At 39.9% G+C, this 22522-nt stretch overlaps 1 protein-coding gene and 1 pseudogene across 1 annotated transcript; both read right to left on the reverse strand.

The window, feature by feature from the left end:
* Positions 1-4018, reverse strand: part of LOC106000930 — a 12916-nt pseudogene extending 8898 nt beyond the window's left edge.
* A 6747-nt stretch (positions 4019-10765) lies between these two features.
* LOC106000931 (vomeronasal type-1 receptor 41-like) lies at positions 10766-11653 on the reverse strand. Its single transcript, XM_013036148.1, has one exon. The coding sequence runs from the start codon at positions 11651-11653 to the stop codon at positions 10766-10768; it is 888 nt and encodes a 295-aa protein (XP_012891602.1).
* Positions 11654-22522: the final 10869 nt, after the last annotated feature.

Here is a 22522-nt window from a genome sequence, read left to right on the forward strand (position 1 = left end):
CAGCGCCACTTCCGGTTTTCTGGTGGTTTATTGGAAATAGGAGTCTCACGGTCTCTCCTGCCCGGGCTGGCTTTGAACCGCAATCCTCAGATCTCAGCCTCCTGAGTAGCTAGGATTACAGGCGTGAGCCACCAGCGCCCAGCTGTACAACATCTTTATAATAAAGTTAAAAATTATTATATGGGTTCATGTGCAAAAGCTCAGGCACACAAACTTGGTCTTCCAGCCCCAGGACCAGCACAACGACAAAGAAAACTCAAACAAAAAACCTCAAACTCTTAATGGAGAGGCTCCTGCAACAATTTCATAACAGAGAGGAGACTCTTGAGAACTCAGGTGATGAAAACAGAATTTCCCTGCTATCAAAGCATGGTACGAACACTGTAACTGACTAGTAAAATAGAAAACCGTAAGGAAATGTAAAGATCACACATGATAATCAAATGGATTTCACTCCAAAGATGCAAATTGGCTAAACACACACAAACAGTAAATAGTAAGGTCTAAACAATAATCAAAGATTAATACATACTATCAGGAGAGCCAACTGTGTATAGCGACCGTGAACAGGAAGTATAACCGGGGGAGTAGACTTCAAACTAGGTTGAATGTCCAGGGGACGGATAGGGGACTTGTGGAGCATCAAATGATGAACGAAAGCATCAGATACTGAGTTCCAGTCCTGGTCTGTGACCAAAAAATAGAATAGAATAAAATACCCAATTTCCAGTGGGCTCCAGACTGAACAGCACCCCTTTTCCTCATGACACTTCTCCAGAAAGTCCAGTGGTGATGGACGACAGGACCTGCAGGGACTTACTCTCTCCACGGCCCTATCTTGGAAGGTTTCCTTTGTTGTCTAAATCAGGACACTGATCTGCATTGTGCCTTTGCCACACTGCTTGTCAAACCGTAGAGTCCTGGAGATCACAGGATGGAAGAATATGTGTCATGGTGTATACACATCTCTGCGTTGACTGCATCCTGATTGTCATTGGTTGCCTCCTGCTTTGGTAATGGCTACAATTTTCTTTGTCATTGGCTGCAAGCTCCACTCTTTTTTCTTTTTTGCCAGACCTGGGGCTTGAACTCAGGGCCTGGGCACTGTTCCTGGGCTTTTTTGCTCAAGGCTAGCACTCTACCACTTGAGCCATAGAATTATTTCTGGTTTTTCCTGTGATTAGTTGAAGTAAGGGTATCACTAACTTCTCTTCCCAGGGTGCCTGAGAACCGAGGTGCCTTCTGACTAGCTAGGATTATGGGCATGAGCCACCTGTGCCTGGTTCTGGCTGTATCCTTTGACATTGGCTACATCTTGCTTCCTCATTGGCTAGATGCTGCTTTGTCACTGGATCACCAGAATTCATAGAGCCATCAAATAAAATTCCATATAACCAACAGCACTGTTATTAGGGAGGGAAAGAAAGGTAGAAATAGACTGCCTAGCTGCTGTCTTTATTAAAAAACAAATTATTTTTAATTTTAATAGTGTACAGGATATGTATTTCTTTTATCCCACCAATAATCTTTTTTTGGAGGGGCAGTTCTCGGTCTTGAACTCAGGGCCTGGACATTGTTCCTGAGCTCTTCAGCTCACAGCAAGCACTCTACCACTTGAGCCATGGCTCCACTTATGATTTTCTGAGTAGCTTATTGGAGATGAGTCTCATGGAGTTTCCTGCCTGGGCTGGATTTGAACTTTGATACTTAGATCTCAGCCTTCGGAATACGAAGGATTACAGGCATGAGCCACCAACGCCTGGCTTGTTAATGAGTTCTTTGACTCCAGGCTAGCACTCTATCACTTGAGCCATTATACCACTTCTGGCTTTTTCTATGTATGTGATTTTGAGGAATTGAGCCCAGGGCTTCTTGAATGTGAGGCAAGTACTCTACCACTAAAGCACATTTCCAGCCCCCCACCAATAATAGTTTAAGCAACTAAGCAATATAAAAAATTTTTTTTGAGCTGGGCACTGGTGGCTCACAACTGTAACCCTAGCTACTCAGGAAGCTGAGATATGAGGATCAAGGTTCAAAGCCAGCCCAGGCAGGAAAGGCTGTGAGACTCTAATCTCCAATTAACCACCAGAAAACCAGAAGTAGCACTGTGGCTCAAGTGGAAGAGTTCTCGCATTGAGCTGAAGACCTGAGGGACAGCACCCAGGGTCAGAGTTCAAGCCCCATGAAACGACAAAAATTAAAAAAAAAATTAAAAAAATTATTGTCAAGGACTGGGAAGGTGGCTTAGTGGTAGAGTGCTTGCCTTGCATGCATGAGGTCCAGAGTTTGATTTCTCAGCACCATATAAGCAGAAAAAGCAGAAAGTGGCGCTGTGGCTCAAGTAGTAGTGCGCTAGCCTTGAGCTGAAGAGCTGAGGGACAGCGCCCAGGCCCAGAGTTCAGGTCCCACCACCACCAAAATATATATTTTTTTTTCAAAGGAATATACACAGGGATTACAGTCACATCAGTAAAGAAATAAATACATTTTTGGAGGGGTCTGGTCATGGGGCCTGAACTCTGGACCTGGGTGCTGTCCCTCAGCTCTTCAGCTCAAGGCTAGAGCTCTACCACTTGAGCCACAGTGCCACCTCCGGCTATTTTTCTCTTTGTTTATTTGATGCTGGGGAATTGAACCCAGGACCTCAGACATGCAAGGCAAGCGCTCTACCACCTTCCCAGACCAATAAATACATTTTTTGACAAACTTGTTATACTTTCCCTCCTTTTTCTCCTACTTTCTATCCCCCTCCCTCCTACCTCTTCACCCCCCAAAACTTGTACAGATCATTTCCAACATATTGTCTTCTGTATATTGATGTTGCATTGGCTCAGCCCTTGTCCTTTATCTCACCATTCTGTTGTTCCCCTTTGCTTCCCTAATTCAAATAAATGTATATACAATACTATGGCACCAAACTCAAATAAAGCAACAACAGGGGATATAAATATAAAATGTTTGAGAAAACATACTCCGTCAATGTTTAAGAATTACAACATGTCTGAAGTTGAATAAGATTCAAGTGCTCATTACACATAGTTTATACACACAGTTTTATTCCCCATGTATATTACTAAAAACTTCACTGCTTTTGAACAAAAGATCTGGCTGTCTAATTAGCCATTGAATGCTTTATGACAACTGGTACTTCCCATCAATGAAAGAGAGAGTGTACATTTGGAAAGAATTTTATTATTCTTCGTAGGGAAGAAAAGAGACATGGCTAGATAGCCTGATGATAAAATACAAATGATCACTTCCAGTGTTGGAATTTTCACTGCTGTGTAAAAGTAATAAAAGTCCATGATGTTGTTGGAGCAATAGAAGAACATGAAACAGCTGACCAACGGCAGGATGATGTGGGTGGCTTTGTTTTTGGGTGCTGGCTGTGAGGCAAGCCTGGGACTATGGAGGTGCTAGGCTGTCTTGTGTAGGTACAGGAGGGTCACCATATAGAGGCTGGTAATGATCATGAGGATTACAAACACAAGATCTCAAAATAAGTAGAGATGAAATACTATGATCTATTGTCTTCTATCTGCTGAGTATGACAATATACATTGGAAAATCCAGAACCTGCAAGAGTAAAATTGCTTTTGGCTTTCATAACCTTAATGACCAGGACATAGATGAGTGTTATTGACAACCCAGAAGAAGAGGAAAGAAGGGAAAATCTACACTGAAGACTTAGATTTAAGCCACACGCACTGGAGCAAGGTGGTGCAGATGGAAAGCGCCCGGGTGACTCTGAAGAGGTACACCACGGCTTTGCAGCCCACATCGTCCAGAAAACCATGAACTTGGAAAGATGCCATGATGTCTGGCAACATTGTGAAGATGAGGTTCAGGATGTTGACCACAGTCAGGTGCATGAAGATAGCATCAATGGGCTTCTTCAGATGACGTTGGAATCAAAACATGTACAGATAGAGCATGGAGAGCAGGGAGTCCCCATGACACCGATGCACAGCTGGACTATGAGGAAAAGCCCCCATATTGATTCACCCGAGAGCATTGTGAATGGCATTGTGATGTCTGATGCATACAGCAGCCAAACATTTGATACCAGAATGAAAAATCAGTGCATTAGATTATTGATCCATTCTAAATGGTTCTTAGGAAGAATAGGAGGAAGATGAAAATCAGTTTCAGGCTCAGTGTTGGCTCTTCTGAAATGGAATCCCAAGGGCTCCCGAAGATCTTAGAGGACAGAAATGGATGAGATTTAGAATTGAAATATCATCCTGAAGGAGAGATCCCTTAATTAATATGTAGCAACCTTCTTTATCTCTTCTCACAAATTTTAATTTGAAGTCTATTTTATATGATATTAGCATTGCAACTCCCGCCTGTTTATGGGGGCCATTTCCTTGGTAGATTTTGTTCCAGCCTTTAACATTGAAAATGTGTTTGTTTTTATGGGCAAGATGTGACTCCTGAAGGCAGCAGATAGAAGGACCTTGTTTTTTAATCCAACTAGACAGTCTATGTCCCTTAATTGGAGAGTTAAGTCCGTTAATGTTAAGAGATAGGACTGAGAGGTATTTGGGAGTTCCTGCCATGCTATCCACCTTCTTGGGGGCTGCGAAAATTGGGTTCTTCCTATGGTTCTTGGATTCTCAGTTTGGGTGCAGTTTCTTGGCCTTTATTGTGGTCTTGTTGGTTTTCTATGTGTAGGACATCTTTAAGAGTCTTTTGGAGGGCTGGTTTGGTGGAGATGTATTGTTTCAATTTTTCTTTGCTATGGAAGGTTTTTATTTGGCCTTCAGTTTTAGCTGGGTACAGTATTCTTGGTTGATAGTTGTTTGTTTTTAGGGCATGGCATACATCATTCCAGGCTCTTCTTGCTTTGATTGTCTCTGCTGAGAAATCTGAGGTGATTCTAATTGGTTTCCCTTTATAGGTGATTAACCTTTTCTCCTTGACAGCTTTAAGGATCTTTTCCTTGGTCTGAATTGATCCTGTGTGGATTATAATGTGATGGTGGGATGTCCTATTCTGGTCTGGTCTATTTGGAGTTCTAAAAGCTTCTTGTATCTGAATAGGCCTATCTTTTTGTATGTTTGGGAAGTTCTCTGCTAGGATCCTGTTAAACAAATTTCCTAGACCATTAACTTCTGTTTCTAGCTGCTCCTCTACACCCATTATCCTTAGATTAGGCCTTCTTATTGTGTCTTCCAAGTGTTGGATATATCTCTCATATTTCTTGGATTTGTCTTGGATTGTTGTATGTTCTTTCTCTATAATATCTAGGCTGTCTTCAATCCCTGAGATTCGATCTTCTGCATGGTCTAACCTGCTGTCAAGGCTTTCTACTTTGTTTTTTATTTCTTTTCCTTCTAATTGGTCAGCTTTGATGGTTTCAAATTCTTTGTTGAAGCTTTGTTTTAGATCTTGTATGAACTTCTTTACTTCCTTAATTTGGTGTTCAGTGTTTATTCTCAAATCACTTAGTTGATTGGTTATGGTTTCCTTGGACTCCCATTCCTTCTGTTGGGTTCCATTCAGCATTCCCTTCGTGTTCTCCCTGACTTCCTTCAGCCCTTTGTTAATGGTTCCCATGAATGCCTTTAGTGATCTTTGTGTATTCTCATCCTGCTCTCTCAATTCCTGTATTACTCTTTGCTTAGCTTCCTCCCACTCCCGTTCATGCCATTCCTGTAGTTCTCTCGGAGTGTTCTCAGCCTGTTGATTACTTAGAGAACAGAATTACAACTTCAAGATGTGTGTTTTTTCCAAGACAAACTCATAAGAAAGTAAACTTCAGGATGTTGCTGGTTATTAAAAGTTAGTTCTCACAGCCCTGGGGACATACTGAGTGGAACCCAGAGCACTCTTTGACTTCCCTGCTGGGGCCTTGGCTCTGCAGAGCTTGGAATCTGGTGGGCCAGCTGTGTAGGGCTCCTGTATCCCACAGCACGGGAGTCAGGATTCTAATGCACAGGCTGTGCTACAAGGTTTTCTCCTGTCCAAAGCTCTGGACACACATTGATAAGCCATTTAACAAAATAAGAACAGAAATTTTCCCTAACTCAACGTGGAATCTCATCCACCTGGTAGAGATATGTAGAATCCATACCAGACAGGGTGACAGAAGAAATACCACTAGACACATCAAAGTGAAAACACTGAAGTTCTAAAACAAGAAACCATTTTTAAATGCATCAAACTAAAGAAGAAACTTTATTACAACAGAAAAAAGATGAGAATGACTGCAGATTTCTCCATACCAACGGAATGCAGAGAGAGCCTGGAGTGGTATAATTCAACCCACAAATGAGAAGAATTGGCAACCCAAACTAGTGTAACCAGCCTGGCTGAAAATCACAATGGATGGTGAAACTCAAACCTTCCACGACAAACAACAAAAAGAATCCACAGAATTACATCAGAACTACAAGGCATAATAAAGGAAAGTCTACAATTAGAAAAGAGAAAACAAAGTAAACACAGCATTATATAAAATCACAACACTATGAATAAATACAAGAATTCAATATATAAACTTGAATAAAGATCATTAGAAGTTTAGTAACTACCAAAGAGGAAAAAAGCACATGAAAGGAAAATAACAAGATGGCAGGAACAATGACATAGTTCTCCATAGTGACATTCAACATCAATGGGTAAACTCCCCAACCTAAAGATGTAAGCAGTATATTGGGAAAAAATACAAAACAACTATAACAACAGAAATTCATCGCACCAGGAAAAATAATTCAGAGCTATAAGATGTACAAAATTCATCATGCAAATACATCTTGCAAGAAGGGCAGAGTGGCCACATTGTCATCTGATAAAAATATATTCCTCATTAAAATCAGTACAAAGAGACAAATAAGACCATCACATCTTAACAAAGTACATGATACACAAAGAGGAAATCATAGTGGATAATATTTGTGCACCAAACCATGGAAGACATAAAGACATTAAACAAATACTCTTAGGCTCACAGAACCTCATAGACCCCAACACAATAATAGTGGGAGATTTTAACACCCCACTTTCATCAAAAGATAGGTCAACTAAACAAAAAACAGCAAAAAAGCTTCTGAATTAAATAACTCCATTACTCAAATGGACATAGAAGCCCTCTAGAAAGTATTTTACCCAACAAGCACACAACTCACATTCTTTTCGGCAGCACATGGAACATTTTCCAAAATTAACCATATTCTAGGACACAAAGTCAGCCTGAGCAAAAACAAAAGGATGGAAATAACTCTTGGTATCTTATCTGATCACAATTAAACTGCTCCTAAACAACAGAACACTACTGAAACACTCAAACATACAGTGACTGAATAACACATTATTGAACAATAGGTGGGAATTCACTGAAAAATATAACACTTCAAACGAGACCCTCTGGGTGCAGCAAAAGCAGTATGGAAAGGAAAGTTCTTAGTGTAATTGTATACATATAGATAAGACAAACAGTGTGAGTAAAGCTACTAGGAAAATAGATGTACACCAAACCTCAAACAACCAGATGGAGAGAGTAGTAAGGAATAGGGGATAAAGTAACTAGAGACAAAAAAAATACAGTTTATATAAAATCAACAAAACAATAAGTTGCTCTTTTAGGAAAAAAACAATAAAATTTACAAATGACTACCTAAATTAATGAAGAAAAGAAGAGACTCAAATGAACAAAATCAGAGATGCCAATGCAAACATTGCAAAAAACCACCAAGAAATCCAAAAGATAATGAAGGACTCTTTTCAAAACCTACATTCTAACAAGATGCAAAATCCAGTAGAAATGTATGCAAACTGCTTGACCTCCACCACGAAGATTAAAACAATTTGAATAGGCCCATAACACCCAATGACATTGACAGTCCAAACAAGGAAAATCCCAGGAATCAGGGGATTCATGGCTGATTTTGTAATACTTTTCAAGTTGAACTAGCAGTGGTACTCATCAAACTCATCCATGAACTAGAAGCAGAAGGATCATGTCCAAACTCATAACATCAGAGAGTGGAGATCGCTGATTTCCCTCACCTTTCTTCCTTATGCAGACTTGCTTTCAATTTCCCCATTAAGGACAGTTTCAACTGTAGATTTATCATGCCTAAGCTTTGTGATGGTGAGGCATGACCCACTCTCTTCCCAATGCCTTCAAAGCTTTTTTTTTTTAAATGAAGTGATGTTGAATTCTGTCAAAGTCTTTTTGTGCATGTATCGATACAATCATGCTACTTCTATCCTCTTTTAAAAATATTTTGGAGGGGTGTAGTTAATGTCAGGGTTTAATCTCAGACTTTATTTCTTTAGTTTCTCTATTTCTGATGTGTATATTTGTTTTATTTTTGGTTTTATTTTTGATGTTTAAGTAGTTGGACAGAGGAGTTGCCTTCCCACAAAGTACTATAAGAGTGAGATAATTGACCAATGTCATCTTTCTTCTCCATTTGTCATAAGGTATTTGTAGAGTTGCTCCTCTTTGTATTTGAGGGCGCTAGTATTTGTTCTTTCTGCAAGTCCTAACCACCTTCAGTACTGAGGGTTTTTATTTTAGAGAAGACTGTCTTTTCATTTTATTTTTTAAATGAGTATATTTATTTTATTTTATCTTTTTTGTTGCTCATGGGGATTGAACTCTGGGCCTGGTTGCTGTCCCTGAGTTTTTCAGCTTAAGGTAAGCACTTGAGCCACAGTGACACTGCCAGTTTTCCAGTGGTTAATTCCAGATAAGAGGCTTACGAACTTTCTGCACGGGCTGGCTTTGTACTGGGATCCTCGGATCTCATCTCCTGAGTAGCTAGGATTATAGGCATGAGCCACTAGTGGCTCCCGACTGAAATTGTTATGTTGTAGATGATGTGCAGAGGGGTTCATGTTTCACATTACAGTTAATGAGAACAGTTCAGTTTTTTTCTCCCATTCCCAACCACAAGTTGCATAGTTCAGTTCCACACATTGTCTAATGAGTACCACTGCTGGCTTTGTTCACACTTTGTCCTCCATTTTGGAGAGACTACTATGACTTCAATCTCCTTGCACACCACAACTTGGTTGTAAGTAGTTCTTGTCCTCCTTGTTCATATGTTCTATTATATATCCAAAACTTATTGAAGCTGGGTGCCAGCTTCACACTGTTATGATAGCTTCTCAGAACCTGTGATGTGAGGATCACAGTTCAAAGCTAGACTGGGCAGAAACTCTGTTGTGAGTCTCTTATCTGCAGTTAATCAGAAAAAAGCCACAGGTGGAGCTGTGGCTCAAGTGGGAGATTGCCAGCATTGATCAAAGAAAGCTCAGGCACGCAGCCTTGGTCCTCAGTTCAAGCCCTAGGACCAGTACAAGAACAAAACAACTAAACAACAGCAACAAAGAAAACAAAAAATAAACAATACAAAACCCTAAAACGGGGCCTGGGAAGGTGGCTCAGTGGTAGAGTGCTTGCCTTGCATGCATGAGGCCCTGGGCTAGATTCCTCAGCACCACATAAGCAGAAAAAGCTGGAAGTAGCGATTTGGCTCAAATGATAGGGTGCTAGCCTTGAGCTGAAGAGCTGAGGGACAGTGCTCAGGCCCAGAGTTCAGGCCACATGACCGACAAAAAAAAAAAAAAAAGAAACCCTAAAACATTCGAAAAGGCTCCTCCAACAATTTTGGTAACAGAGAAGAAACATGTGGGAACTCAGCTGATTCAAGCAGAATTTCCCTGCTAACAAAACATGATAAGGACACTATTCTTGTCAAGCAAACTAGAAAATGGTAAAGAAATGTAGTTGAGATACTCATCCCAAAGTCTCAGAAGTACATGTGATAATATACTAGAAATATCACACATGATAATAAGGCTGATTTTATTCCAAGGATGCAAATTGGCTCAACACATACAGACAATAAATATTAAGGTCCAAAATAAAATCGAGGACAAAACACTATCAGTCTAAATCAGAACACTAATCTCCATTGTGCCTTTGCCACACTGCTTGTCACAGAGTAGAGTCATGGCTATCACAAGATGGAAGAATATGTGTCATGGTGTATACACATCTCTGCGTTGACTGCATCCTGATTGTCATTGGTTGCCTCCTGCTTTGGTAATGGCTACAATTTTCTTTGTCATTTGCTGCAAGCTCCATTTTTTCTTTTTTGCCAGACCTGGGGCTTGAACTCAGGGCCTGGGCACTGTCCCTGGGCTTCTTTTGCTCAAGGCTAGCATTCTACCACTTGAGGCATAGAACTATTCTGGCTTTTCCTGTGATTAGTTGAAGTAAGGGTCTCACTATCTTTTCTTCCCAGGGTACCTGAGAACCAAGATGCCTTCTGACTAGCTAGGATTATGGGCATGAGCCACCTGTGCCTGGCTCTGGCTGTGTACTTTGGCCACATGCTGTTTCTTCGGTGGCTAGATGCTGCTCTGTCAATGGAAAACCAGCATTCTTAGAGTGATCTAATAAAATTCCATATAACAAACAGCACTTTTAGTAGGAAGGGAACACGAGGAAGAAATAGATTGTCTATCCCATGTCTTATCAAAACAGAAATGCTTTTAATTTTAATAGTGTACAGATAATGTATTTCATTTGTCCCACTAATAATCTGTTAAACAACTAAGCAACAGAACAGTTCTGTGCAAACACACACACACACACACACACACACACAAGTACCTCAGCATTTAAGAATTACAGTATCTCTGAACTGGAACAACACTTCATGTGTTCAATATACACAATTTCTTCTCTAGATATATTACTAGGAATTTAACTGCTTTGAAGAAAAGTTTGGCTGTCCAATCAGCCGTTGAATGCTTTATGACAACCGGTACTTCCTATCAACGAGAGGGAGAGTTTACATTTGGAAAGAATTTTATTATTCTTCATTAGGAAAAAAGGACACACGGTTGGGTAGCATGATGATACAATACAAATGATCACATCCAGTGTTGGTATTTTCACTGCTGTGTGAAAGGAATAAAAGTTTGCGATGTTGTTGAAGCAATAAAAGAACACGAAACAGCTGACTAACAGTAAGATGGTGTGGATGGCTTTGTTCTCAGGTGCTGACTGGGAAGCAAGCCTGGGACTGTGGAGGTGCCGGGCTGTCTTATGGTGTCGGTACAGGAGGGTCACCATATAGAGGCTGGTGGTGATCATGAGGATTACAAACACAAGATCTCGAAATAATAAGATAGAGATGAAATACCATGATCTATTGTTTTCTATCCGCGGAGTCTGACAATATGCATTGGAAAACCCAGAACCTACAAGTGTGAAATTGCTTTTGGCTCTCAGACTCTCAGTGATTGGGAAATAGATGACCATATTGATGATATAGAAGAAGAGGAAAGAAGAGAAAATCCACACTGAAGACTTAGATTTAAGCCACACCCAGTGGGCACAGTTGGAGCTGATTGTGATGGCCTGAAACACACTGAGGAGTGAGGTGGTACAGATGGACAGTCCCCGGGTGACTCTGTAGAGGTACACCACTGCCTTGCAGCCCACATCGTCCAGAAATCGCTCAAATCTGAAGTATGCCATGATGTCTGGCAACATTGTGAAGGTGAGGTTCAAGATGTTGACCACAGTCAGGTGCATGAAGATGGCATTGATGGGATTTTTCAGATGACTTTGGAATAAAAATGTATACAGATGGAGCACGAAGAGCAGGGAGTTCCCCATGACACCAACACACAGCTGGGCTATGAGGAAAAGCTCCCATATTGATGCACCCGAGAACATAGCTAAGGTATTTGTGATATTTGATGCATAGATAAGCAGGGAATATACAGGAGAGAAAAATCAGCGCACTGGATTATGTATCCATTCCAAATTAAGCTTCACAAAGAATATAGAAAATCAAAGTCAGTTTCAAGCCCAGGTGTGGCCCTTCTGGAGTGAGATGCCAAAGACAAAAGATCTATAGGATCTAGAAGACAGAAATGGTTGTGATTATAGAAAAGAAACCCTGTCTCACACCATGGGTCCTAGCGCCTTCACTAGGAGAACCATGGGCCTGTGGTACACAGGAATTTGTATATTATGTTTTCTTTGATCTCCAGATTATTATATATGCTCTGTGTGTGTGTGTTTGAAGTCTTGTAGCTTGATCTGAGGGCCTGAATGGTATCCTTTTGCTAAAAGCTAAGAGCTTAACCTTCATCTTTATGCTGATTAATTAGAGATAAGTCTCAGAGACAGTCCTGCTTGGGTTGGCTTCATATCGTGATCCTCACATCTCAACTCCCTGAGAAGCTAGGATTACAGGTGTGAGCCACCATGTCCAGCTACAATCTCTCATTTGAAAACACATCTTATCAGTAATATGTAAGAAAAGTAAGGGACAGACCATTAGTTCAAGCTCCAGCATCCCCAAGGAAATGTTTACCACCCAGGAAGATTTCCAAGTGGAAAGTTTCCTGTGAAGAATTACAAACTGGGGAAAATTTCTGGGTAAAATGTTTATAAAATAAGGCTCAAAAGAGGAGTTGGCCAAATATACCAGATGTGAAAATTGTTTCACACACTCCCTGAAATCTCAATGAAGCATTGTACTGACCATGGTTCTATTATAGCATGCCTTGATATGAAATGCAGTCATTATCATGTGACTCCAGAGATGAAATGCCAGTGTATTTCTGGAGTGAAATGACACAAAAATCTGCACAAACCAGTCTTGCACTATGATAAACACTGGGGCAATGGAACAGGAGGCTAAGATTCAAAGTACGCTTCAGCTCACCCATTACCCTATGCAGAGATCACCGGAGTAGAAGTGAGGAAAATATAGCAACAAATACAGGAAATCTCCTATGTGATAGATTCAGTATATGTAAGTGATGAACAATTTTATCATGCAGAGATCTTGTTACCGGTACCATGTTAAACAATATCTACGATGTCACTAGCATTGTATCTGTGGGTACTGAAATTTTTCCATTAAGGTTGGAGGAATAAAGTCACTTGCTGTTTGGAGAGTTTGATTGTCAATTATGACAATCAAAGTATGAATGAATGCATCAGTGGTACTCAGTAGACACTATGTGGAAAAGGAAATATATAGCTTGTGGTTAGGATAGGATGGGAAAACTGGAAAAGACAGAGGTAGGAGCGACATTGTCCAAAAAGAAATGCACTGTGGGTCAAAGAAGCAGACCACAGCCTGAAGCCTAAAATCTCAGGGACAGCATGTACACCCTGAGTGGAAGCCTTACAACAGACAGATATTTATACTCATTACCTGACTTATGAAATAGTAACCCTTGCATATCAGTTTTATAATAAAAATATAAAATAATAATGACAGAATTCTAAAAACTGGGAAGAATGGTTTGCTAACATCTGTCATTTCACAGAATTGACGAGTTATAAGAAAAACATCTGTAGCTTGGTGCCAGTGGCTCTCTCCTATAATCCTAGCTGCTCAGGAGGCTGAGATCTGAGGATCATGGTTTGAAGCCAACAGACTTCAAAAGTTTGTGAGACTCTTATCTCTTATAAATTACCAAAGAAGCTGGAAGTGGTGCTGTGGTTCATATGGTAGAGTCCTAGCCTTGAGAACAGAAACTACGGGACAGTGCCCCAGCCCTAATTCAAGCCACAGGACAGGCAAAAATAATTAAATAAACACATACATACGTATGCACATGCATGCATGCATACATACATACATACATACATACATACAAGACATCTGTAGGGGGATGGGAAGGTAGCTCAATGGTAGAGTGCTTGCCTTGCATGTATGAGGCCCTGGGTTCGATTCCTCAGCACCACATGAACAGAAAAAGTTCAAAGTGTGGCACAAGTGTTAGTGTCCCAGGCCCAGAGTTCAGGTTCCACCTAAGAAGAAAAGAAAGACATCTGTAAATCAATGAATAAATTATGAATAAAAGAATTTAGGTCTGTTCCAGGTTATTGCAGATAAAGTCAATCTAGAAAACAGTGAGGTTTCTATGTTCCCTTTAGGAAACATTATTGCCACCCCGTTTCAAATTACAACATGCATAGCAGGAAATGCTGTAAAGCTGGGGGTAAGGAGGATGATTAAGTCTTCTTACCTCTTCCTACCTCATGTTCCTCTTAAGGCTGAGAGCTGCACAATGCTGGTTCATGGGGCACAGCTTCCTGGAGACAGCCTGGCATCGTAGATAGGCTGCCCGGGCCCAGCCTTGACTATGAACCATACCCAGGTGATGAGGCTTCTCCCAGTGGACATCAATCAGTGTCACCTGCTGTCTGGTCGGCCTTGTTTACAAGCATCAATCTGATGTCACCACAGGACACACAAAACTCTCTCCCAGGTGCCAAGGCAATCTCTGAGAGAACATATTAAGTTGATTACTTAGAATAACAGAATTACAACTTCAAGATGTGTGTTCTTTCTAAGTCAAACTCATCAGAAAGTAAACTTCAGGATGTTGCTGGTTATTAAAGTTAGTTCTCACAGCCCTGGGGACATACTGAATGGAACCCAGACTGCCCTCTGTCTTCCCTGCTGGGGGCCTTGGCTCTTCAGAGCTGAGAATCTGGTGGGCCAGCTGTGGAGTGCTCCTGTACCCCACAGCACGGGGGTCAGGATTCTAATGCACAGGCTGTGCTACAAGGTTTTCTCCTGTCCAAAGCTCTGGACACACATTGATAAGCCATGTAACAAAATAAGAACAGAAAATTTCCCTAACTCAACAGAGGAGTCTCACCTACCTGATAGAGATATGTAGAACTCATACCAGACAGGGTGCCCAAAAAAATACCTCTAGACACATCAAAGAGAAAACACTGATCTTCAAAAGCAGGAAACCATTTTTAAATGCAGCAAACCAAAGAAGGAACTTTATTACAACAGAAAAAAGATGAGAATGACTGCAGATTTCTCCATACCAACTGAATGCAAAGAGAGCCTGGAGTGGTATAATTCAACCCCCAAATGAGAACAATTGGAAACCCAAGCTGATGTAACCAGCCTGGCTAAAAATCACAATGGATGGTGAAACTCAAACCTTCCACGACAAACAACAACAAAAAGAATCCATAGAATTAAATCAGAACTACAAGGCATAATAAAAGAAAGACTACAATCAGAAAAAAGAAAACACAGCATTGAATAAAAATCACCAGAAGGCTGGCAAATACTAGAAGAGAAAAGAAGCACACTAAAGTTAAATAACAAGATGGCAGAAACATGATCTACCTCTCCATGGTGACGTTCAACACCAGCAGGTAAACTCTCCAACCAAAAGATGTAAAGCAGTAGACTGGAAACAAAACAAAACAAAACAAAAAAAACCCAGAACCTCATCTGGGTTTTGTTGGTTCCCAGAAACTCTTCACACAAAGAAAAATAAATTCAGAGCTAAAGGATCGACAAAGCCTTCATGCAAATACACCTGGCAAGAAGGCCAGAGTAGCCACATTGTTATCTGATAAAGTACACTTTTCATTAAAATCAGTAAAAAGAGACAAGTAAGGCCATCATATATTAATAAAAGACACAATTTACAAAGAGGAAATCATAGTGGATAATATTTATGCACCAAACCATGAAAGACATAAATACATTAAACAAATACTCTTAGCCTCAGGGAACCTGATAGATCTCAACACAATAGTGGGAAATTTTAACACTTTACTTTCAACAAAGCGTAGGTCAACCAAACAAAAATCAGCAAAAAACCTTCTGAATTAAATAATTCCATTATTCAAATGGACATAGAAGACATCTAGAAAGCATTTCAACAACCACACCACTCACATTCTTCTCAGCAGCACATGGAACATTTTCCAAAATTAACCATATTCTAGGACACAAAGTCAGCCTGAGCAAAAACAAAAGGATGGAGATAACTCTTGGCATCTTATCTGACCACAATTAAATTAAACTGCTCCTAAACAACAGAACACTTTAGAAGACACTCAAACATACAGTGACTGTTTAACACACTACTGAACAACAGGTGGAAATTCACTGAAAAATATACCACTTCATACCAGACACTCTGGGTGCAGTAAAAGCAGTACTGAAGTTCTTAGTGTACATTGTACACATATAGAGACAAGACAAATAGTGTGAGTAAATAATCTCATGCACATCAAACCCCAAACAACCAGATGGAGATAGATAGTAAAGAACAGGTGATAAATAAATTAACTAGAGACTAAAAGCACACTTCACATGAAATCAACAAAACAAAAAGCTGCTCCTTTAGAAAAAATTTAATAAATTCAACAGACCACTACTTCATTAATGAAGAAGAGACTCCAATCAACAAAATTAGAGATGCTAATCGAAACTGCAAAAATCAACCAGGAAGTCCAAAGGATAATGAAGGACTCCTTCAAAACCTACACTCTAACAATCCAGGAGAAAATGTATGCAAACTGCCTCAGCTGTACCAAGATAAAAACTATTTGAAAAGGCCCATAATACCCAATTAAATTGAGGAAATAATCAGCAGATTTCCAACAAGGAAAATCCCAGGAACCAGGGGATTCATGGCTGATTCTGTAAGACTTTTCAAGTTGAACTAACAGTGGTACCCATCAAACATGTCCATAAACTAGAAGCAAAAGGATCATGTTCAACTCATAGCATCAGAGAGTGGAGATCTCTGAGTTCCCTCGCCTTCCTTCCTTATGCAGACTTGCTTTCAATTTTCCCCATTTAGGACAACGTGAACTGTAGGTTTATCATGCATAAGCTCCGTGATGTTGAGGAATGCCCCATTTTCTTCCTAATCCCTTCAAGGCTTTTTAAAAAATGAAGTGATGTTGAATTTTGTCAAAGTTTTTTTGTGCATGTATCAATATGATCATGCTACTTCTGTAGTCTCTTTTTTTTTTTTTTTTGCCAGTCCTAGGGCTTGAACTCAAGGCCTGAGCACTGTCCCTGAGTCTCTCTTTGCTCAAAACTAGCACTCTACTGCTTGAGCCTTAGCACCACTTCCGGCTTTTTCTGTGTATAGGGTACTGAGAAATCAAACCCGGGCTTCATGCATGCTTCGCAAGCTCTCTTCAACTAAGCTACATTCCTAGCCATACTTCTGTATTCTTTAAAAAATGTTTTTGAGGGGTGAAGTTAATGTTAAGGATCTCAGACCTTGTTTCTTTGTTTTTTTCAAATTTTTTATTGTGACTGAGTGGTTACATAATTTCCCAAATTTCACAGTATTGTGGGTTAGTGATGCTTAGTTAAAGTCACAAACACATTCTAACTTTCATGGGGCAAATTGTCTATCATGGTCTATAACATTTATGAGTTCTATGAGCTTTGCAATACAGTTATTTCTTCCACATTGGGTGATATGTACATTTCTTTTGTTTTGCATAGCATCAGCTGTTCCCTCTCTCCTGCTTGTTCCCTCCCTCCCATTGCTGCCATTGTGTTGCTTAGTTCATTTTGGTCAATGACCAGTGCAGCTGATGGGTCCCGCTGTTGTATGTTTTTCCCTGATTCCCTCTAGTTCTGTGCTGTCCTCCTGTTTTCCCTCCAGTATGAACATATATACCATATATGTGATCAGCAGCATGGGGTTACTTAGTAGTGATTCGACCAGATGAGTGGAAGTCCTTTGTTTCTTAAGTCCTGTGAATTTTGTCATATCACCTAACATTTTGTACTTAACATCCACTTATCAGGGAGACCATGTGCTGTTTGTCTCTTTGCACTTGGCTTACCTCACTCAACATGATTTCTTCTAGCTCCATCCATTTCCCTGCAAATGCCATTATTTTGTCCTTTCTAATGGCTGCATAATATTCCATTGTGTATAGATACCACAATTTTTGGATCCATTCATCTGTGGTGGGACATCTGGGTTGTTTCCATATCCTGGCTATTGTGAACAGTGCTGCAATAAACATGGAAGTGCATGTGTTCTTGTATACTGGTTCCTGTTGTTCAGGATAGATGCCTAGAAGTGGTATGACTGGGTCATAAGGGAGTTCAATAGTTAGCTTTCTGAGGTATCTCCAGTCTGTTTTCCAAAGTGGTTGTATAACTGTACATTCCCACCAGCAGTGTAATAGGGTTCAAAACTTATACTGAAATAGGATGGAAAAATCTAGCAGAAATGTATAGAAACTGCCTAAGCTGAACCAAGATGTTATAAATGACTTCAACAGGCCCCTAACATACAATGAAATAGAGGAAGTATTCTGCGGTGTTCCAACAAAAAGAAGCCCAGTTCCTGAGTGATTCATGGCTGAGTTCTGTAAGACTTTCAAAGTTAAACTAATACTAGCATTAAATAAACTTTTCCATGAAGTAGAAGCAGAAGGATCGATTCCAAACTCATAAGATTGTGAAGAGTGTGATTCCCTTACCTCCTTCCTTCCTTCTGTGGTCTTGCTGTCAATTTCTCCCCACTGAGGCCAGAATGAACTATAGATGTATCATACAGCCTTTGTGAGGTTCAGGCATGCCCTCCTCCTAGTCCCTTCAGGGCTATCATTATGATGTGATGTTGAATTTTGTCATAGGCTTTTTGCACATATGTTGATAAGATCATGTTACTTCTGTTCTCTTTTAAAAATGTTTTTGTGGGGAGCAGTCAAGGTTAGGTTTGATATCAGATCATCTCTTTAGGTGTTGTATTACTGATGTGTGCTTGCTTTATTTTATCTTAATTGAATTATGTGTGAGTAGTTGTACAGGGGAGTTGCTTTTCCACAAAGCAGTATATGAATACAATGAGTCTTGATTAATGTCACTGCTGTCTTCATTCTCCCCCATCTGTGGTACAATATTTGTGGAGTTTCTCTGCTTTGGATTTAATGACGTTTAAGGAGCCTTAGTGTTTGTTCCTTTTTAAAGCCCTACAAGTCTTCAGCACTATGTCTGATCTTGGGTTTTCTTTTTGGGGACATTGGTATTTTTTAATTTCTAATGAGAATATATTTTAAAATTTGTTATTACAAAGGTGGGATACAGGGGCTGGGAATATGGTTTAGTGGTAGAGTGCTTGCCTAGCATGCATGAGGCCCTGAGTTCGATTCCTCAGTACCACATAAACAGAAAAAGCAAGAAATGGTGCTGTGGCTCAAATGGTAGAGTACTAGCCTTAAGCAAAACAGGCTCAGGGACAGTGCTCAGACCTTGAGTTCAAGCCCCAGGACAGGCAAAAAAAGGTGATGTGGGTTTCTATTTCATCTATCAGGCAATTTCTTTCTGGTCAGTGTCATCCTTTCCCACACTCTCCCTGTTCATTGCTGCCTTTGTTCACCCTTTGTCCTCCATTTTGGGGAGATTATTACTATTTCAATCTCCTTGCACATTACAACTGTACAAGTTGTTTATCTTCTCCTTGTTCAATTTTTGGTAGATTTTGTTATGTATTCAAAATGTATCAAAGGTGGACACTAGTGGCTCACATCTATAATGCCACCTGCTTACAAGGTTAAGATCTGAGGATCAGAGTTCAAAGCCATCCTAAACAGGAATATCCATGATATTCTGATCTCCAGTTAACCAGCAAAAGAGCCAGAAGTACAGCTGTGGTTCAAGTGGTAGAGCTCCATCCTTGAACAAAAGAAGCTCAGGGATTAATCCAGGCTCTGAGTAGAAGCTCCAGGATGAGCACAGAAACAAAGAAACAAGAACATCAACAACAACAAATAAAAAAACCCTTACAAAAAGGCTCCTGCTACAATAATAATAAAAGAGAGGAAACGAGTAAGAGCTGAGCCTATGAAAGTAGACTTTCCCTGCTATCAAAACATGGTAAAGACACTATCAGTATCAGGAAAAATAGAAAATGAAGAAATGTATTTGATATAACACACATCCAAAAGTCTTGAGAAATACCTATATTAGAAAGATCCCACATGATGAGTAAGTTGATTTCACTCTAAGGATGAAACTAGTTCAATACCCACAAACAGTAAATATGAAAGTCCATAAATATAATGCGGATTAAAACTTATCGGGGCTGGGAATGTGAGTTAGTGGTAGAGTCCTTGCCCAGCATGCAGGAAGCCCTGGGTTTGATTCCTCAGTACCACATAGACAGAAAAAGTCAGAAGAGGCGCTGTGGCTCAAGGGGTAGAACGCTAGCCATAAGACAAAGAAGCTCGGGGACAGTGCTCAGGCCCTGAGTTAAAGCTCCAAGACTGGAAAAAAAAATCAACAATGGAGCCAACAACAATAGAAGTTTATGAATAGGAAAAATATCAGGAGAAATAGACTTCATGCCAAGTCAAATGTCCAGTGGTGGGATTCTAGGTTTCCAGTGCATCAGCCAATGAGTGAAATCATCAGATAGTGAGTTTGAGTCCAGAAAGAAAGAACTAACCAATGTACAATGGCTTCTAGTATAGACAGGGCCCTGTTCCTCAGGACACTTTTCCAGAAAATCTAATGGTTACAGCTGTATATCCAGAGGCTTAGTCTCTCCACAGCACTATCCTGGAAGGTCCAATTTGTTGTATGAGTCCACAACACTGATCTTCTCTATTGTGTCTCCATGCTAAGTTGCTTATCATGGAATATAGTCATGGAGTTTGCAGGACCTAAGAATAAATATGTCATTGCCTATATCTTTTTGTCATTGGCACTATCCTGCTTTGTCATTGGCTGTATCCTCTGTCATTCTGTAATTCTGCTGTCATTCACTGCATACTGCTTTGTCATTGGCTATGTCCTACTTCTTCATTAGCTGTATCCTGTTTCTTCACTGGCTGTATCCTGTTTCCTCACTGGTTGTATCCTGCTCTGTCATTCATACGATAAATACCGTATAACAAACATTACTGTTTATAGAAGTAGAATGCAAGGGAGAAAACGACTGTATAGGAGGTACCTTTATTAAAACACAAACAAACTAGGCCCCAGTGGCTCATGCCTATAATCCTAGCTACCTGGGAGGCTGAGATCTGAGGATCACAGTTCAAAGCCAGCCCTGGCAGGAAAGTCCATGAGACTCTTATCTCTAAATAACCACCAGAAAACCAGAAGTGCTGCTGTGGCTCAAGTGATAAGAGCGCACGCCTTGAGCTGAAGAGCTGAGGGACAGTGTCTCTTCAAGTCCCACGATGGACAAAGGCAAAAACAAAAACACAAACAAGTTGTTAATTTTCACAGTTTACAGAAAAGATGTTCTTTTTATCCCAACAATTACATTTTAAGCAACTAAACTATAATATACAGAAAATATATTCTGAGCAAGTTAAATAAAAAAATAAATGCTTAGCAAAATATATTTTAGGCAACTAAACAATTTAGATAGAAATACATTCTTTTTATCCCAGCAATTATATTTTAAGTAGCTAAAGCTTTTATGCAAACTCACACAGAAGAGTAAATTCACTAAGACTTCAAATCTTCAATGTTTAATGGACCTAGAATAAATCATGTTAAGTGATGTAAATCAAGCTCAGAGAGACAACTGGTTCATGTTTTCTCTCAAATTTGGAAGCTAAATGTATAATACACTGGGACCTGATAAATTATGCAGGACTCCATGCATCCACACACAAAGAAGGATACCTTTAGGAGAGGAAGCCAAAAGCACAATATCTGTTCACTTCTGATCATATAAAATAACATTCATCATAGCTGGGTGCTGGTGACTCACATATGTAATCTCAGGAAACTGAGATATGAGGATTACAGTTCAAAGCCAGCCCAGTCAGAAAAGTCCCTAACACTCTTATCTCCAACTAACCACCAGAAAACTAGAAGATGAGCTGTGGCTTAAAGTAATAGAGTACTAGCCTTGAGCAGAAAATGCTCAGGGACAGCACCCAGGCCCTGAGTTCAAGCTCCATAACCAAGAAAGAAAAAAAATCAAAATAAATTCCAGAATATGGAAACAAGAGGAATTTTGTTGTTGTAAAACAACAATAACAAGAAGACTAGGCAGTGGTAGCTCACAACTATAATCTGGCTCCTCAGGAGGCTGAGCTCTGAGCATCATAGTTTGAACCCACCCAGACAAGAATGTCCATGAGACTATTAATTTCAATTAACCACCAGAAAGCCAGATGTGGTACTGCAGCTCAAAGTGGTACAGTGCTGTCCTTGAGCAAAAAGACTCAGGGCCAGGCCCTGAGTTCAAGGCCTACAATCAACCAAAAAAGAAAAAGAAACGAAAGGAAAACTCATTGTTTAAAAAATGACAGCATATGCTGATCACATGTATGATGTATATGTGTACACCGTTATATGTTACAGACTGTGATAGACAATTTGCTCCAGGAAAGTTAGAATGAACTTCTGACTTTAAATGAGTATCATTATTCCACAATACTGTGAAATTTGGGAAATTATGTAATCACTTAATCACAATTAAAAAAAAAAAGAACCTCGGGGAAGGTAGGGAGGGAAGGAATGGTAGCGGGAAAACAATGGAAGGGGTAACAATGCTCAATAGGAAGTGTACTCATTACCTTGCTCATGTAACTGTAACCCTCTGTATAGTATTTTTACAATAAAATTTTTTTTAAAAAATGACAGCATATATGAATTTAAACATTTCAATTATTTTTCCATGTACACTAGTAGACTCTTCCCTACTCTTGAACAAAATTGTCCACTGTCCAATAGCCACTACGTGC

This window comes from Dipodomys ordii, unplaced genomic scaffold, assembly GCF_000151885.1.
Source record: "Dipodomys ordii isolate 6190 unplaced genomic scaffold, Dord_2.0 Scaffold250, whole genome shotgun sequence".
NCBI lineage: Eukaryota > Metazoa > Chordata > Mammalia > Rodentia > Heteromyidae > Dipodomys > Dipodomys ordii.

What these genes read in the sequence shown, in the direction of transcription:
- LOC106000931 (XM_013036148.1), bottom strand. Translation starts at nt 11,653, where the DNA reads ATGGGGAACTCCCTGCTCTTCGTGCTCCATCTGTATACATTTTTATTC.